At 50.8% G+C, this 16,889-nt stretch overlaps 3 protein-coding genes across 3 annotated transcripts; 1 reads left to right on the top strand and 2 right to left on the bottom strand.

Moving 5' to 3' along the window:
• Positions 1-181: 181 nt before the first annotated feature.
• On the bottom strand, positions 182-2,275 carry LOC130518461 (zinc finger and SCAN domain-containing protein 23-like). Its single transcript, XM_057021088.1, has 2 exons — positions 1,868-2,275; positions 182-1,393 (listed from the first exon to the last, which is right to left on the bottom strand). The coding sequence occupies exons 1-2, from the start codon at positions 2,064-2,066 to the stop codon at positions 825-827; spliced, it is 768 nt and encodes a 255-aa protein (XP_056877068.1). The 5' UTR covers positions 2,067-2,275; the 3' UTR covers positions 182-824.
• A 3,149-nt stretch (positions 2,276-5,424) lies between these two features.
• On the bottom strand, positions 5,425-8,256 carry LOC130518454 (zinc finger protein 184-like). The gene is made up of 2 exons (XM_057021080.1): positions 7,264-8,256; positions 5,425-6,742 (listed from the first exon to the last, which is right to left on the bottom strand). The coding sequence occupies exons 1-2, from the start codon at positions 7,433-7,435 to the stop codon at positions 5,841-5,843; spliced, it is 1,074 nt and encodes a 357-aa protein (XP_056877060.1). The 5' UTR covers positions 7,436-8,256; the 3' UTR covers positions 5,425-5,840.
• Positions 8,257-8,401: 145 nt separating this feature from the next.
• Positions 8,402-14,898, top strand: LOC130518433 (carcinoembryonic antigen-related cell adhesion molecule 5-like). Its single transcript, XM_057021033.1, is given in 11 exon segments — positions 8,402-8,903; positions 9,035-9,364; positions 10,289-10,452; positions 10,865-10,991; positions 11,083-11,361; positions 11,481-11,759; positions 11,879-12,133; positions 12,214-12,294; positions 12,297-12,327; positions 13,591-13,619; positions 13,757-14,898. Coding segments are annotated over 10 exon segments (1,608 nt in total). The 5' UTR covers positions 8,402-8,860; the 3' UTR covers positions 13,610-13,619; positions 13,757-14,898.
• Positions 14,899-16,889: the final 1,991 nt, after the last annotated feature.

Below are 16,889 nucleotides of genomic sequence, written 5' to 3'. Positions count from 1 at the left end.
CTGTAACCTACAGCATGAAACCGGCAGAAGATCCTCAGAGAAGGAACCTCTAGTAGAACCTCGACCCACCAGGCAGCTAATGACGGACCCAGACTGAAGAACCACAACCACCATTACATGCACCAATTATTGCACTATTTAGGGAACAGGAAGTGATTTCAGACAGTGAAGAAGACTCAGGTCATTGAATTTAACTTTATTTAAACAGCTTTGTATCCGTACAGGAACCCAGAGTCTGAACCAAGAACAGCGATAGGAGCCAGAAACCTGCCTGTAACAGGAAGAACCCTGGAGCAGGACCAGGCTCATGTGGGTGGAGCCTCCTGCTGATGGACAGATGGTTGAAGGAGAAGGGGAGGAGCCAAGCTGATGTATCTCAGACACACTGAGCCTGGAGTTCTGCCTCGTGACCTTTGTTGACCTCTGCAAACCCAATATTTAACTTTGTTTCACTGTTGCGTATAACCCTTGATTTAAAGCCACCTCCTGTTGTTCACGTTACCAAGCGACAGCAGTGGAACTTCATCCAATTTCCAACAAAAACAATTCACCTTAAATGTCAGTCAACATAAATAGAAAAGGTTCTTTTACAGAGACACGAGCATCAGTCCATGACAACAAGACTCCTGAACGCTCAGAAGGGGCGGAGTCTGTCAGGTACAGGTGCAGCTTTTCCAGATGTGGTTAACGTCTCTGAAAGGCCAGCTCAGGGTGACCCCCCTGGAGAACACGCTAACACCATGTTAGCTGGTGTGCTACTTTAATTAGCACCCCTGACATCAAGGTAAATGTGGATTTTCCTGGTTCTGGCGGTCCAACCTGCATCACCTCTGCTGGGGCTTCTGTCCCACGTGCGTCCGAACGTGTCGCTTGAAGTTGGAGTTGTCGCTGAAGCGGCGCCCACACTGGTGGCAGGAGTAAGGCTTTTCGCCCGTGTGGACCCTCAGGTGTTTCCGGTAACCGTCAAATCGCGTCAGTCTCTTCCCGCACACGTCGCACGTGTACGATCTGTCGACCTTCTTGGCATCTTTCCGGTGGCTCTGCATGTGTTTGGCCCACTGAGCACGCTGAGCAAGCACCCGACCACAGACGGTGCAGCGGTATGAGTCCAGAACCTGGCAGCGTGGGACCTGTTCCCCAGCAGGGCCGCTCTGCCTCGGATCCAAATCCTCACTCAATTTTTCTTCCAGGTCCAACTGGGTCTGCTGGGCCAAGATTGCCAGTTCCAGATCGGGCACCGAGTCGTCGACTTCTTCTGTGGTTTTTACAGTAATGCACGGAGGGGGCGTGGCCCAGCCCTCCTCCCAGGTGGACTCCTGCTCAGAAGGCTCCGCCTCCTCCTCTTTGATGTCCTGATCCAAACTGGAGCTGGAGTCCTGGTGCTCACCTGGAGCTGGACAAGAGAAACCAGAACAAACAGTTATAATCTGGTTATACTGGGACAGAGGGGATGACTGGTCTGGTTATACTGGGCCAGAGGGGATGACTGGTCTGGTTATACTGGGACAGGGGATGACTGGTCTGGTTATACTGGGACAGAGGGGATGACTGGTCTGGTTATACTGGGACAGGGGATGACTGGTCTGGTTATACTGGGACAGAGGGGATGACTGGTCTGGTTATACTGGGACAGAGGGGATGACTGGTCTGGTTATACTGGGTAAAGTGGCTGGAACTGTTGGTGTGGCGTCTCTTTTCCACACAGGCTGTGGACAGAAGCATCGTGTCGGGCTGGTTCTGCTAGAGCTTAAAAAATGAAAAGTTCATGTGATCCGCCACGTGTTCGCTTCCTGTTTAGATCTCTGGTGTGCGTGTGTGTGTGCGTGAGAGAGACGCTCTCTCAGCGGTTCTCTCGGCTTCTGCTCACCTGCAGCAGCAGCCTGGATGCAGATCTGCGGAGTCCTGGACAGGTCGAGCAGCCGGCGCTGGCGGTCGATCTCCTGCCTGGAGCGGGAGATCTCCTCCTCGTACAGGGCGATAGTTTTCCCAAACACGCGGAAGATCTCCTCGGCCGCTGCGGTCAGTCGCTGGTTGATCAGCAGCCGGAGCATTTCGATTTTTGACATGTTAACGGGGAAATATGGAGTGGGCTCATTCACCAGCCAGTAACAAAACGACGCTCTGTGCGCATGCGCCGTCAGTTTTTTTTTTTAAAGGGACGAGGACCCACCATGGGTAAATATCGCGAGACTTGCGACAGAGTTTGCGCTGTTCAAAATGGCGGCGCGCAACAGGGGACAGAAGTTAAAGCAGCTTCAAACATGTGAGCTTCAAGGTTCAGAGACATTTCTCTCAGTTTAGGATGTGGAAAAAACAAATACGGCGACACTTCAACACAGCTGAGCTGGTGTCTTTAGAGAGAATCATCAGTTGCTAGAAAAATGTCCAGCCTCGAAGCCCGAAATGAAGCCCCCAAGAAACTGGACGGCAGCAGGCAAGAACAGGTAGACTACCCCCCCCCCCACACACACACACACACACCTATATATGTATTTATAAATAGGCATGTGTATAAGAAGGTTCCCGGCAGCTTCTGAGAGGGGCGTGGAAATGTTAGAGGACCGTGCACAGAGTCCTGAGGGACGCCACCGCTAAGGGGGCGGAGCCAGAGTGGGATTAGGCCAGATTTAAGATGCAGCACAGACAGCAGCTACTTTTGTTTATATGCAAATGAATCCCTGCTCAGATATTATGTGATGTTTATGTTCATAATGAGATGGAGGCGGGATGTCAGATTATTGATTTATTGAGGACTAGTAGAAAACAGGATGTAAAAATACAAATCTGTCAGTCTGGCATCTGGACGGTGACGCATATTCACATTATGACAGAAATGGCTGTGAGGTTTTGGAGCTAACCGTCAACTGATGAGTTTCTGCTTTTGAGGATGCAGCTCTGAAATTTCATCTTTTTTTTGTCTTTGGCCTCTTGGCCGACCTTTTTTCCCATCTTCAGTTTTATGCGTTTATGACAATTTTGCAACACTGAAGGCTGATTAACAGGTTCATCTTTTACCTGAGAAGGTTTCGGTGGTTCTCCATCACTGCTCTCCATGTCTCCATCACTGCTCTCCATGTCTCCATCACTGTTGCCCGTGTCTCCATCACTGTTGCCCGTGTCTCCATCACTGTTGCCCGTGTCTCCATCACTGTTGCCCATGTCTTCATCACTGTTTCCAATGTCTTCATCACTGTTGCCCATGTCTCCATCACTGTTGCCCCTGTCTCCACCACTGTTGCCCATGTCTCCATCACTGCTCTCTGTCTTGTTAATCACCTCCATGTCTTCACGATGTCTCTGCATGTCCTGAGCCCATGGAGCTCCCTGGTTGCTGCTCTGGTTCATGGAAGGTGAACTAGATTCCAGACTGCTGCTGTTTGTAGAAGGAAAAACGGACTTCCCTTCAATTTGAAACGTTTCTGTGTCCTTTGAAAGTTTGTTCTTTTCTTTAAAGGTGTACACGGCGACCCTTTTCAGCAGAGATTTCTTCTTCAGTTTTTTCTCCAGGTAGGAGTTTCTTTCTCTCAGTTCCCCAATCAGCTCGTGAGCAGACTGGAGTTTGACCTGCAGAGCGTCCTTGTCCTGCTGAGCACATTCTTCCCTGATCTCAGCCTTGTGGCTTTTCATGCTCATGATGGCAATATCCTCCTCCAGAGTCTCCTTCTTCATTTCCAAGTCCCGTTTCTCTTGAAGGAGATGATTCATAGTGTTCTTCATGCTGTTCACACAGGTTAGAAGCTGGCTGTCGTTACTGAGCATGTCCCTCACAGAGCTGTTGTAGGCTTTTACGAACGCCAGCAGGTCATGTGACAGGCTTTCATTGAACTTGCTCATGTCGTGATTATTCTCTGTGAGCTCCTCCAAGAGCTTCTGACGTTGACCCTGAAAGAACACTGCAAAGCTCTGCTGAGGCGGGACGTTGTAATTCGAGCAGAGTTTATCGAAGGAGAGCTTCACCTTGTCTGTGTCCTTCAGCATGGCCACGGGGAGCTCGTAGCTCTTCAGCAGCTCTTTCATGTTGTCGTATGTTTGATAATGGGCTTCGTTTTCCACCACAATGTAGTCCAAAACCTTCTCCGTCTGCATTTTTGCTGGTCTCAGATGTTCTGAAACTGTTTGAGGCGCTTTTAAAGTCGGTGCTGCAGATGTGGCCAACATGGACGCTGCACAGCTTTGCTCTTCGAAAACATCCAAGCACTCTGGATTTGATGTCAAGTGCTTTGATCATGTGAGGGGCGGGCAGACAGACTCACTCTTTGGTCACTCTTTTGAATGTGCTCAGCAGGACAAGGACACTCTCTCCGGTCTGGACCCCCTCTCGGGTCGTTCCACATGACCAGCGTGTGGTCGGCCCACCGCGGTTCCTTCTGAGACACCCTGGTTCCCCCACCCGTCAGGTCCGAGTCTCTTCATCACTCTGACCTCAGAGGAAATACTGGGGCCACTGATCAGGTAGATGGAGACCAGAGGTTGCTACTGGTGAACTGAACAGCTGTATCAAACAAACTGGGACTCCTGGACTGATTTAGATGAGCTGACCCACACTAAGATGAGCTGTATTACTGTGGACAGATGATTAGCCCCAGAAGGTCAAACAAACCCCATAATAAACCTCAGGTCAGTAAATGCGTCAAGAATTCTGGGGGGAAAAAGGCAGCTTATCAAGAGGGAGGCTTGGCTCATAAAAAAGAAGCCAATAAAGTGGCGAAAGGGGAGATTAAGAATGGCTAAAATGCAGGACATTATGATTATTGTTATTATTATTATTGAGCAAGCTGAGTCCACCCTGGCAGAAGAGTTAAATCAGGTTTATTTGAGGTTTGGTCCACATCCATGGCTGCTCCAGCCAGCAGTCGGATCCAGACGGAGGAACTCCGTGGAGTCTCTTGGCTACAGAATGTTGCTCAGAAGAAGCTGAAATAGCCTGAAAAATCTTCAATGGTGTTTATTTCTGAAGTCTTTTCCGGCGCTGTTCTATTAAGCTTCAACAGACTCCGACACTGATGTTTGCAGCCAATGTTTTAGACGTCACAATCACACCCGTCTCATCTGTTCGTGAACACTTGTTTGGGAGTGTGTAAACGACTTATCATGTAAATGTGTCTTCAGCTATGAAGATTTAGCCGCATCACTGCTACTCTTGATGCACGCCGACTTCTTTCATTTGTGGTAAAGCTGCTGCTGTGCGGGCGCGCCCCCTGCTGGCGGCGCCTCCACCTGCACCCAGTTTACCTGGGGGTGATGCCCAGGGCAGCCCTCACCTGTGCAGCTCATCGTATATTCTGTAAATAAACAGGTTATTGTGAGTTAAAACACTTCCCTTTCTCTCTACAGTCTAGCTACAGGCTGTTGAACTACAATAACCTTCAGGCACGTTCCACAATACCTTTAGTGTATGTTACAGCCCATATGAAGTGACCACACTTGGGGTTTACATGCTTTTATTTTCATTCCTCTGCCCAAAAACCACGATTGTGGATAAAGCTGGAGCGGTTTTAGTTCCGTGCGGCTGTGGAACATTCAGCTTACAGCAATAAATACGATTACAGACGAGGTTTAACTACGCAGGTGGACAAAGTGCTGCTTCTTGGTCTAAATCTGACCTCCAGTCTTAAGCCAGCCCTCTTGGATTCGGCGTCCATCCCATAATACGGCCTTTGGTGATGCTGGGTGGAAACGTGACGATGTTATTGATGTAGAAAGTCAAAATAAAGCATGCGTCTCCTCAACAACGCTCATCTGAAGGGACTCTAGATGATTCCGGGCCTGTAAATGGGTCCAGAAGGGTCCAGAATGGGTCCAGAAGGGTCCAGAATGGGTCCAGAAGGTCACCGTGTGCCTCACACGCCTTCTGCCGTGTGACCGCTGACGTGTCGGGTCAGGTAAGCCCGCTCCCTGAAGGTTTTCCCACAGAAGTAACAGCTGAAGGGTTTCTCTCCGGTGTGGATCTTCGCGTGCCGGGACAGGTGGTGCCGCCGGCTGAAGCTCATCTTGCAGACGCCGCAGGTGTAGGGTTTGACCCCCGAATGGGTCTTCAGGTGCGAGGCCAGGTTGGAGCCGTGGGTGAACCTGGCGCCGCACACGGAGCAGCTGTAGGGCTTCTCTCCCGTGTGGATCCTCATGTGCGCGTCCAGAACCGTCTTCCACAGGAAGGTTTTCTTGCACACCGAGCAGCTCAAGCTCTTCCCGTCCGTGTGGAGTCTCATGTGGTTCTTTAAATACTTGTACTGGGTGAATCGGTTCCCACAGACGGAGCAACTGAACGGTTTCACCGCCGTTTGGGGTCCGCTGCAAATCTGCACGGAACCAGTGGGACATTGAGAGGAGATGTAGGCCGCCCGTCCTACGCTGCAGTCCTCATCGCTGACGGGTTCTTCGTCCTTCTGCACAGGTTCTGTGTTCTGCACCTCCCAGACGTAACAGCCAGCGGGTCCAGAGGGGCGAGCGGCTGGACCGGGTCCACAGTCCTCTCTGCCAGGTTCTGTGTTTAGACGCTTCCGGTCTCTGTCGTGGTCCGTCTGCTGGAGCTGCGTGGGTTGAGGTTTGTCTCCGTCCTCCTCGTCGTCCCTCACCGGGACAGAGCAGAACGTAAACCCGATCGTGTCTTCGTCCCCCTTTGTTAGGAGGTCATCCTGTTCCTCTTTGATGTGTGGAAGCGCCAGATGTTCTCCACGCCCCCGAGTGGTGCTCAGGTCCTGCTGCTCTGGGCGCACTTCTGTCCCCACCGTCGGCTCATCCACCCCTGGGAAAAGGAGAAAATGATTGGAACCAGCACAGCAGGAGCATTGCCCCCCTTCATCTCACGGGTGATGATGACTATTGGGTCCTCAGGCCTGATGATCAGACCAGTAGGCCAGTCCACCGGAGAGCATCATGTCATACAGACATTAATCTGGAGTACAGCGTGATCCTGACCGGATCCTGAGCGGATCCTGAGCTGTTTATGGCCCATCTGAACACCACAATTGGCTCACTTGTTTTATGGCTTGATGTTTGTGTGTGTGTTTTTGTTCATTATCTACACGTTTCGGAAGGAACTGGTAACAAGGAGGGGTGGTGGTGAATGAATAAAGGTCCACAAACAACCTTATTTCTGTGTGTTCTGTCCTCAATACTCTTGTCTTAACGGGTTTTGCCTAAATCTTCAGTTTGGAACCGGTTTGTGTAGCTGCTCGCCTTTAGTCTCGCGAGAGTTGGCGAGAACCACAAACGTCCTTTTTAAGATTAGAACATTTATTAATAGTAGAGATATTGTGGACAGACCTGTTCTGTCTCCCCGGACCTGAGGCTTGAGGACAGCGTCCAGAAGTTCTCTTTGTCGACGAAGTTCGTCCTCATATTCACGTATCGTTCTTTCAAACATCCCAAATATTTCTTCGGCCGCTGCCGTTAGTCGCTGGTTGACAAAGTCCCTCATACTTTGGATTTTAGACATTTCTGTGGTTTTCAATCTTCTTTCGGAGACACCTTTAAAAGGCTGTATGCTGATGCTGTGGTGTAGCCCGGGCTAAGCTATCGTTAGCATTGCAGCACCAGCGGCAGCTCATGGGAATTATTTTTTTTAAAGGTCCGAGAGAAGACTAATGCGGCTTCATTTGTACCTTTGGCTGACTGTCGGTGGGGAAAGTTGCGGGATGAATTTTGCCTTCAGGAATTTCGTGTTGGAACAAATTGAGGTTTTTCTTCTTCCGTTATGCGGCAGCTGACGTCACGCGGCGACACGCCCCCTTCCGTCTAGTTTCACTCTGCTGACGTCACGCGGCTGATCAGGAAATCCTCCCAACTTCATCTTTAACTCCACGCTAAAGGTTCTTCTGGCTCCTGGTGACCATGTTCTCATTAGTACATCTGAGGAATCTTGTTTCCCTCCTCTTACTGTGTATAAAAGCTCTTGTTGCTATTCTTTATCCAGTTTATTCCACCTTCCCTTGGATTGTAGTTGAATTTTGTTCTTCCTGTCTGATTGTGTGACATTCGGTCTGCATCTGTATGACAACTCAAACACTTGTGTGAGTGTGTGTGTGATGATGCAAACTGTGACTGAAATGATCGAAATGGTTTGTTCTGAAGTTTCCCCTGATGAACTTGCCTTTACATTTCCTGACCCGCCCTCTTGTGCAAACATTATACCGATGTGTCCTCATCCTAACCCTAACCCTCAGATGGTTGCCCGGCCCAGAAGGATCCACCACAGCTTCTCATTAATAAAGAGGGACCTCAGGAGCTGGAAACCAAGCAGGAAGCCAGTGAGATGCATCAGTCCTCACCAACAGCTAAAACCGGAAGATTGTGCAGAGAAAATTGATCCAGTTGTTTTAATCTGTGGGTACCAAATAAAAACTGGGAAAGCTGAGAAAACGCAGCATTGGTGGAGAAATGCAGAGAAATTAAGTTCTTTTGAATTAAATCTGTTAATGCCTTGAATGGAATGTGTCATTAGGAAGTGCTTCATATGTCAACTGCATTTGCTAATTGGTTAATTGGGCTGTTTTCCCACTTTTAAAACAACCTGAAGCCCTTTTGCAGGTTTGGCCCGTTGCTGCAGCGACCCTCCTCGTCCACCAGGGGGCGGCGGTGCTGGAATAAATGAGCGTCTGAAGCAGAAAGTTGTCCGCGCGCACCATATTTCGGAGTTTCACCTGTAGATCAGAAAGTCGCGACGCGTTTTCACCGTCGATCGAATCGAAAGGTTTGAACTTCCCGACAGGTGAGGATCTTGTCCAATCTTCCAGACAGGCACAGTCTGGAGTCCTGAGGTGCGTGTGCACGCGCGTGTGTTCACCAGGGTGTGTCCCCGCGAGCTGCAGGTACAGCTGCCACTTTGCTCTCCGTCTCTGCTGGGAACGCTGGATCGTCCGTAATGGATCTGTCCCACTCTCTGCTGGTTCTTCTCTCTTTTCTCGGTAAGCTCCGTTTCCCGTCCAAACTTTGACAGATTATTTGATGGAGCAGCCGCGGACCCGTCCGGTCCCGGAGCCGCACCGTGTTCGGGTACTTGTGTCCAGGTGACCTGACCTCTCACTTTGTCCCCCAGGATTCTATGCGGCTCAGGAAATCCTGCCGGAGGGTCCAGTGGACGTGGTTCTGGGCAAAAACGTGACTCTGCGGACGCTTCTCGTTAAGCCTGAATACATGTTTATAGTTTGGACCTATAACGACGGGGCCGATCAGGTGCACGTCGTCACGCTGTCTGAGACCGGACTGAAGGTAAACGCTCCGTACGAGGGCCGGGTGTCCGTGGACCCCGACACCGGCAGCCTGTTCCTGGCGGCGGCCAAGGGCAAGGACAGCGGCGACTACGGCATCTCCATCATCTCTAAAGATGGAGGGACGAAAACCGCCGAAATCAAGCTGCGGGTGCTGGGTGAGTCCTTCCGGTCGGTCCCGGGACCCAGCCTGGGAGCCCTGGTCTACCTTTCACCTCTCAAACATCGAGCTTTTCATCGCGCAACAGTCAGTGCTTTGTTACTTTTTAGTTTTTTTTTACCCATCTGTGAATTTTTAGAAGCTTTCAATCGTCGCGCTCTGGACTTTTGTGTTGTATCTTTTTTATTGAGTTTTTTATTGTCGCGATCGAAGGAGCTAAACCTGACACACCTTTGAGACCGCCCGTCTCTGGTATCCTTCCGCCACAAGCGTTGCGTAGCAACCACGTAACGTAGCAGTTGTGTGGGGGCTCTTCCGACGTTTCACTGCCTGGGTTGTGTTTTTTTTTAGGAAGTTGTCTGTTGGGAACCGTTTTAGCGCAACACCGAAGAAAACCGCGTAATCTTCCGCTTCGTCTGGGCGTGGCTCTACTTACTGTACTCGCTTGACAGCAGGTTGACTCAGGTGTGTCACTGTGGGCGTGTCCCTTAAGCCGTTAAGGTGTTTCAGTCATTTCGTGGGACATGTCCAATTAGCTCGCACGTGTTTGTAGTCCTATCTGTGGGGCTGGTCCGGCGCCAGCCATCCCATCATGATGGTTGGATCAGCTCATCCATTGAGTTCTGATGGGTCCAAAACACAAACCTTCCATCTCTGCGTGGTCTGAGCGGAAGGCGGAGAACCGGTCCAGCAGGTCTGCCGGTTCTGTGCCAGCTTCATTCAGCATTGGTGACTGTTGGTTTTTGGAGCGCGGTTTACGAGGCGCCGGCGGGCTGCTCCAGGCTCCGCCCACATCTTGAAGTTGCCCAACAGTAGCAGCTGTTTGTTTGTTTGTAGGTTTACTTCAGAACCGCTGGAAGACTCGCTTCCGTCTCTTTTTACTGTGAAACGGGAAGTAAAGCTCTCCTCTTCCTGGTTCCAGAACCTGTTTCTGATGTGACCATCAAGTCCAACCTGGCCGAGGCCATGGAACACAACAGCACCGTGGTTCTAAGCTGCTCCGCCAAAGGCTCCTTCCTCAAGTTCACCTGGACCAACAGAACCAAGCCGCTCATCCCCGATGGTAAAAGGATAACACTGAAAGAGGTCGGTCCCCACAACAGCTGTAGTTTCTGTGACTAAGCCCCGCCCACCAAACCAGCGCCTGCTCCAGGGCCTGACCCCCAATAGTGGCAGGAAAAACTCCCCTTTAACAGGAAGAAACCTTGAGCAGGACCAGGGTCGTAGAGAGGACAGGTCGAGGAGAGATCATGGGAATACATTATCCATCAGGACTCAGATGGTTCCTGGGTCACTTTACTGTTTACTAAGATTTAGGCAAAAGGGGTGGAGTCAGTAAACAGGTGACTGTTTATTATTGACAAAGGTCCTCTTAGATCGCTCACATTTCAGTCTGAAGTTTGTGGAAATAAACATGATAATGGTGATTATTGTGGTGAATAAAAGTCTGTTTCAGCAGACGAGCCTGTTTAAACGTTAAACATCTTCTTCTGGGCAGGAGGAACTGTCCAGTGTCATCACCATCACAGGTGTCCTCAGGTGGGATCTGCAGGGCCCAATCAGCTGTGAGGCTGCCAACAAACTGGAGTCGGATAGCTCCGCCCCCTTCAACCTCACCGTCTACTGTAAGTGTGTGTGTGTGTGGGGGGGGGGGGGGGGGGGGGGCTTTTAAATGATCAACGCTAACCAGGAAGTGTCTTTATTCGCCCTCTGCAGATGGACCCGAGATGGTCGCCATAGCTCCGCCCACTCCTCCCCAGTTCATCAAAGCCGGTTCTGACTTCAACCTGTCGTGTTCGGCGGAGTCCAGCCCGGCCGCCACCTTCCAGTGGTTCCACAACCAGCAGCTGATGAAGAACTCTGGTCCCACGCTGACGCTGATGAAGATCCAGGAACTCGGGTTTGGGGCTGAAGCCGGACAGTTCTCGTGCGTCGCCAGCAACGACAAAACCAAGCGCGCCGTCACCTCCGCCGCCGTCAGCTTCGCTGTGATGGGTGAGTGTCCGCCCACAGACGGGTCCTCCAGCCCTCGGTCCCGGTGGGGTCGTTTTAGGGCAGGTGCCTGATGGGAAATGAACGATCTGGTGACGTCTCCGTCCCGTCGATGGTTTCAGGCGCCATCACAGGTGTGAACGTCAGCGGACCGACCGCCGTCCTCCTCGCCGGCAACAGCAGCGCCAACCTCAGCTGCGAGGCGGACGCCGGCGAGGTCCTGACCGTGACCTGGAAGAAAGACGGCCAGGCTCTGACCACTGGCGGCCGCGTGGTCTTCGCCAAAGACATGAGGTCCGTCATGATTGAGCCGGTGCAGAAAGAGGACAACGGCGAGTACACGTGTCAGCTGAGCAACCCGGTCAGCAACGAGATGGCCTCCTACAAGATGGTGGTCAACTGTGAGTGTTTGTGCCAAAGAAGAAGAAGTGGGCGGAGATTAGCTGCCAGAGGGGCGGGGTTTGCCCTGAAGTGGGCCGAGAACCAGGATGGTCTGATCGCCTGTCTCGTTTCTCCCCAGACGGTCCCGAAGAACCGAAGGTGAGCGGCGAGAAAGCCGTAGAGATCAACGACAAAGTGACGCTCACATGCTCCGCCCCCTCAATGCCACCTGCCAACTTCACCTGGAGGTTCAACGGAACCGTGACCGACGTCACAACAGCCACATACGTCATCGACAAGGCGGTCTACAAAAACACGGGGACGTACACCTGCGAGGCGCACAACGCCGTCACGGGCAGGACGGGCCAGGTCACGCACAGCCTGTCCGTCAAAGGTAAGGACCGCCCACAGTGGCATCACCGTTAGCCACGGCTAGGACGCTGTCGTTCACCTCCCCGTGTTCTGGTGTTCCAGAGGAGGGGTCTCTGGGCGGCCTCTCGGACGGCGCCATCGCTGGGATCGTCATCGCTGTTCTGGTCGCAGTCGGCGCCGCCATTGCTTGTTCTTGTACTGCAGACAGAAAGTACCGTGAGTACGGGGGAGGGCGGGGCTTGTGAGTCGCAGAGCTGTGATTGGTTGATTGCTGAAGAGAGAGAGAGAGGCTCAGTCATGACAGTCGGAGGACGGTGATGTTGCTGCCTGTTGTCATGGTTACACAGCTAGCGTTCGGCTAACGCTGCTGCTCAGGTGTGTCGGCCAAACATAATCCCTCAGTCACTTCCTTTTCTCTGATCTCTGACCTCATATGCAGTTATCTTCACGAGTGTCTGAGTGTACGTGCGTGCGTGTGTGTGTGTGTGTGTGTGTGTGTGTGTGTGTGTGTTTAGTCTGGCTCATATCAGTGGTTCGTTTTTTTCTCTGCCTCTTTATGACCTATAAAATTCTTTTCATTCCGTTCCTGCCTCAACGATTTACAACACGTACCACACACAGCCTCTCTCTCTCTCTCACACACACACTCTCTCACACGGCCTCACGCACACACACACTCACGCCCTCTCTCCGGATCCATCTCACCTGTTGACATGTCCATCATCCTGAGGCCCGTGGAGGCGGAGCCTGAAACCTAATCAGCCCAGTCGCATCAAGTGACTATTTGTCTTGAATGAGTGTGTGTGTGTTGTGTGTGTGTGTGTGTTGGGGGGGATCAACTCATACCTGCAGGGAGGAACAGGTTTCCTCAGATTTTTTTTTTGTTACTTCTTTTGTGCAGCCTGAGGTCACATGATCACAGGAATCAATGAATGACAGGTGTGTGCAGCTGTGACTCATGGTGATTAATCTAGCCCCGCCCACTCACTCATGATCCAGCATGATCAGATGACCTTTCTTGGCTCCGCCCCTCCACATCAGCGCGTGTGTGTGCGTGTGTGTGTGTGTGTGGGGCTTGGTATTGCAAAAACAGTCCGACAACATTCCTTTACCAGCACAAAAGGCAACAGACTCCGCCCACTACCGGCGGTGACGACCACAGGAAGCTCGTGTGTTGCAACAGAACAGGAAGCTGGTTGGGCCTAAACTTTGTAAAAGTTGGCCACAGCAAAGAAGTCTTACGGTTTCGCATTGAACTAAAATCTTTGAGGATCCCACACGCGTCGCACTTTTTGCATGCCAACGTTCACGCTAACGTAGCCCGAGACACATATTCTACGGCAGCCCATGTTGCAGAAAAAAATAAAATCAGCCATTAAATCAGAGGAATGCACCAGAAAATGTTCAAAACAAAGCGGCTAACTGGTGCTAGCATCAGAGCCAAATGAATCTGACCTGGGGTCTGTTTGTGTGTTGCAGGGTGGAGTCGCCGTACTAAAGAGTCTCTGGTGAGCTTTACACACCAACCGTTCGGTTAGCATCAGCGCTAACGAGGCTAACATAGCCGCCGCCGCTGCCTGACAGTAACAGTCCCCTCGCTGAGCCATCAATCAGTGCCAATATCTCGATTCACCTGCTTTTTCAGGCCGTCCAGCCGTCTCGCTGTTGGATTTCCCATCATCCAGCGGTGCAGCTGTGAGGAGCGGGCAGGTGGATCCAGCTGTGCTACGTCAGTGTTCCCATCATCCCCTCCCCCATCAGCTGCCCTTTTAACACTTTTCCTCCTTTCTGCTCCTCCGTGTTCCCGCCACTCATTACCCTACTGAAACCTGAGGAGGAAACACACACACACACACACACACACACACACCACACACACACAGATCAGAGGTCACATCTTCCTGCTCAGTTTGATAAAAACATTTTAATTTTTGAACTATTTTGTATTTGCGTTTCCTTTGTTTTTGTGTTTTCGTTTGGCAGATTTTTATTGTAAGCTAAAACCTGTTAGCAGCTAAGCTAATTCTCCCAACATCAGTTTTCCAGCCGTCACTTTCTCCTCAAACACCATCAGGCCAGGTTTGAAAACTGAGCGAGTTTCTCAGATTCAGCTTTCACATTTATGTCAATTCTAAATTAAAAAAAAAAAAGTTGTACAACGACATCTGGGGACCAAAACCACTTGTGTGTATCTTGGTGCCATCACTAACCTGTGTGATGGTGGTGATACAGGAAGTGGCAACACCACTGAGCCTCAGTCACCATTGTGCTGACATTTTGATCCGACTTAGCCCAGTTAGCTCGCAGGCTAACACGCTACCTGAGACCAAACTTCGTGTCATCAAGTCTGAACAGCGGAAGACAAAAGTGCATCAGAGGGAACGTCAACAGTGAGACGCTGACGGCTGGTTTCAGGTTCCAAACGTGACCCGAAGCTTCTTCAGCGCCAGTTTGATCTCACCGACACCTGGAATCAACTCATCTGAAGTCTGTGGCTGATCACATGACCTGTGGGGGGCGCTGCTGGTGGACCCGGACGTGCACTGACCTCGGCACGCTAAAGTATTTATGTCCGTTGGTTTTCCAGCTCCGTCAAGCTGAAACGTGAGCACAGAAACCACAGGCGTCAGGAACACGCGTGTGGCACGCCTGTACCTCGTGAATAAACGGGTTTGTTGTGATGGGCTTTTTTTTGTGATTTTGTTTGTTTACACGCTGGCTTCATGAAAACAACACACCTGTGAAAATCGTGTCTCATTTACATAAACGTGGAAATATTTTCCTACAGTGGCTGCGTTTGTCTTTGTGTTGAGCTCAAAACAATCAGAAGTTGTGTCTTTTCAAACTGTCCAATCAGCACGAAGGAAGTCAGGTGACCCCGCCCCCAGCTCACACACACACACACACACGTACTGGTTTCTGATTCCACTTTAACCTGGTTCAAGAGAAACTGGGCTGGTTTCTCCGACGTCGCACCCCACCAGTTGGGACCAGTTGAACATCTTCAGGAGGATTAAAAGATTAAAAGGAAGATTCATTAAAACTATTGTTCACTTAAAACACGTTAGGAACTGACAGGAAGGCTTGAGAGGAGCAACCGTTCAGTCAGGTGGGGGGGGGGGGGGGACCATGAGAAGATCCTGTTTACCTGAGGGAACCTGCAGAACCTCCCCCTCCTGTGTGTGTGTGTGTGTGTGTGTGTGTGTGAGGCAGGACTGAACCTGCCGGCCATGTTCTGTCAGGAATGCAGGTTTCTGTGAATCAACAAGGACTCTCCCAGGTAGGTTGGGGGCGGGGCTCCGCAGCAGCAGCGCCGTCAGACTCCTCAAGTCTCAGCTTTGCTCCGGCTGTGGGCTTTAGCTAATTAACAAGTGCGCTAACGTGCTGCTGCATGATGGGAAACATTTGCTCGCATTTACAGACAACGTTGCACTTTTCTCTTGGATGTTAACGGCTATAAAGGCCACGCCGCAGGAGGCCTGGACCTGCAGGTGATTACAGGGAAGGTAATGACACACCTGGGAGCCCCAATGACCTGGTGGTGGATGAGCAGCACTGCAGCCAACCACCAGGGGGCACCGATGGTCTGGTCTCACTCAGTGAGAAGATTTAACAGAGGGGATTTTTTGCTGGGTTTTCTAAAGGTCAAAATGGTCTCATGTGGATTCCAGAAGCCAGAGAGATTAAGAAACCTTGAATTAATCCCAATCTAATCCTGAACTAAACCCATCATGAAGAACGGCGGCACCAGAGGAACAAAAGACGTCAGGAATGTTACCGATCGGACTGATGTGTCCTGACACGACGTCCCTTCATAAGCGTCGATGTTTGAGCTGACTCGGGGACAAACACTCAGGAGGATGTCACAGGATGTGACGTCATCCCTGGAAGTGACATCATAGTTCCGCTGACTGCTTTCAGCGTACATATGTGCATTCTTCTGTAGAGCCTTAACACGTCACATGCTTGTTACATGCATGGATGAATCATCCGTCTTGGATGTAGTTCCTGTTGGTCACACACACGCGCACACACGCACACAGGCACTCACGGCGGTGCTGCTGCTCCGTGCGCTGGTCTGTGGCGCCCTCTGCCGGTCAGTCTCCGCTGTTACAGCAGTCGCATTTTAAAGATGACGTCACGTGACCTCGGAGGAAACGTGTCAGAAAGTGAATCTGATGACGTGAACAGAACACTTGACATTAACGATTCAGTTTAATACTTTAAAGACAATTATGTGTTTAAATGTTGAAGCTGTAGACGTGCGCACGTACGTCACAGAATAAAACTAGAGTCCAAAGACCTGAGGAACCACACAGGTGATCCACTGGATCCTGCTGGGTTAGAGGAGGTGGTGACCTGAAACAACTGGATGTCAAAGGTCAAGAAGAACCCAAACAAGCTTTGCCAGGTGAACTTCTGCATCAGGTCGTCCATTATTTTATTCCAAACTTGGGTCTAAATAATCGAACATCAGAGGGCGGAGCCACATAATCAATAATCATCAGAATCAGTCAACTGTCTTCACTTGATGAGCTGCTGGTACAAATCAGGAGGTATACAGTAGAGAACACACACACACACACACACCCACACACACCATTGTAATTGTAACTCTGGTCGCAGTAAAAAACAAAAAAATAAAAAAAATCGTGGAGCCGAGTTACGTCGTGATCAATGATCAATATCAACACTGACGAGTGACAAATACAGAAGTGTCACAGGCCCCGCCCACTGAACCAGGGTCAGTCACACGTCACAGGTTCAGTTCTCCACTC

The sequence above is a fragment of the Takifugu flavidus genome, chromosome 21 (assembly GCF_003711565.1).
Source record: "Takifugu flavidus isolate HTHZ2018 chromosome 21, ASM371156v2, whole genome shotgun sequence".
Taxonomy (NCBI): domain Eukaryota; kingdom Metazoa; phylum Chordata; class Actinopteri; order Tetraodontiformes; family Tetraodontidae; genus Takifugu; species Takifugu flavidus.
The sequence above is the reverse complement of the archived record's forward strand: the minus strand, read 5'-3'. Positions and strand labels throughout refer to the sequence as shown.

What these genes read in the sequence shown, in the direction of transcription:
- LOC130518461 (XM_057021088.1), bottom strand. Translation starts at nt 2,066, where the DNA reads ATGTCAAAAATCGAAATGCTCCGGCTGCTGATCAACCAGCGACTGACC. An exon ending in CATCCAGGCTGCTGCTGCAG is followed by an intron (nt 1,394 to 1,867) that starts GTGAGCAGAAGC and finishes TCTCTTGTCCAG; the next exon opens with CTCCAGGTGAGCACCAGGAC.
- LOC130518454 (XM_057021080.1), bottom strand. Translation starts at nt 7,435, where the DNA reads ATGTCTAAAATCCAAAGTATGAGGGACTTTGTCAACCAGCGACTAACG. An exon ending in GGTCCGGGGAGACAGAACAG is followed by an intron (nt 6,743 to 7,263) that starts GTCTGTCCACAA and finishes TCCTTTTCCCAG; the next exon opens with GGGTGGATGAGCCGACGGTG.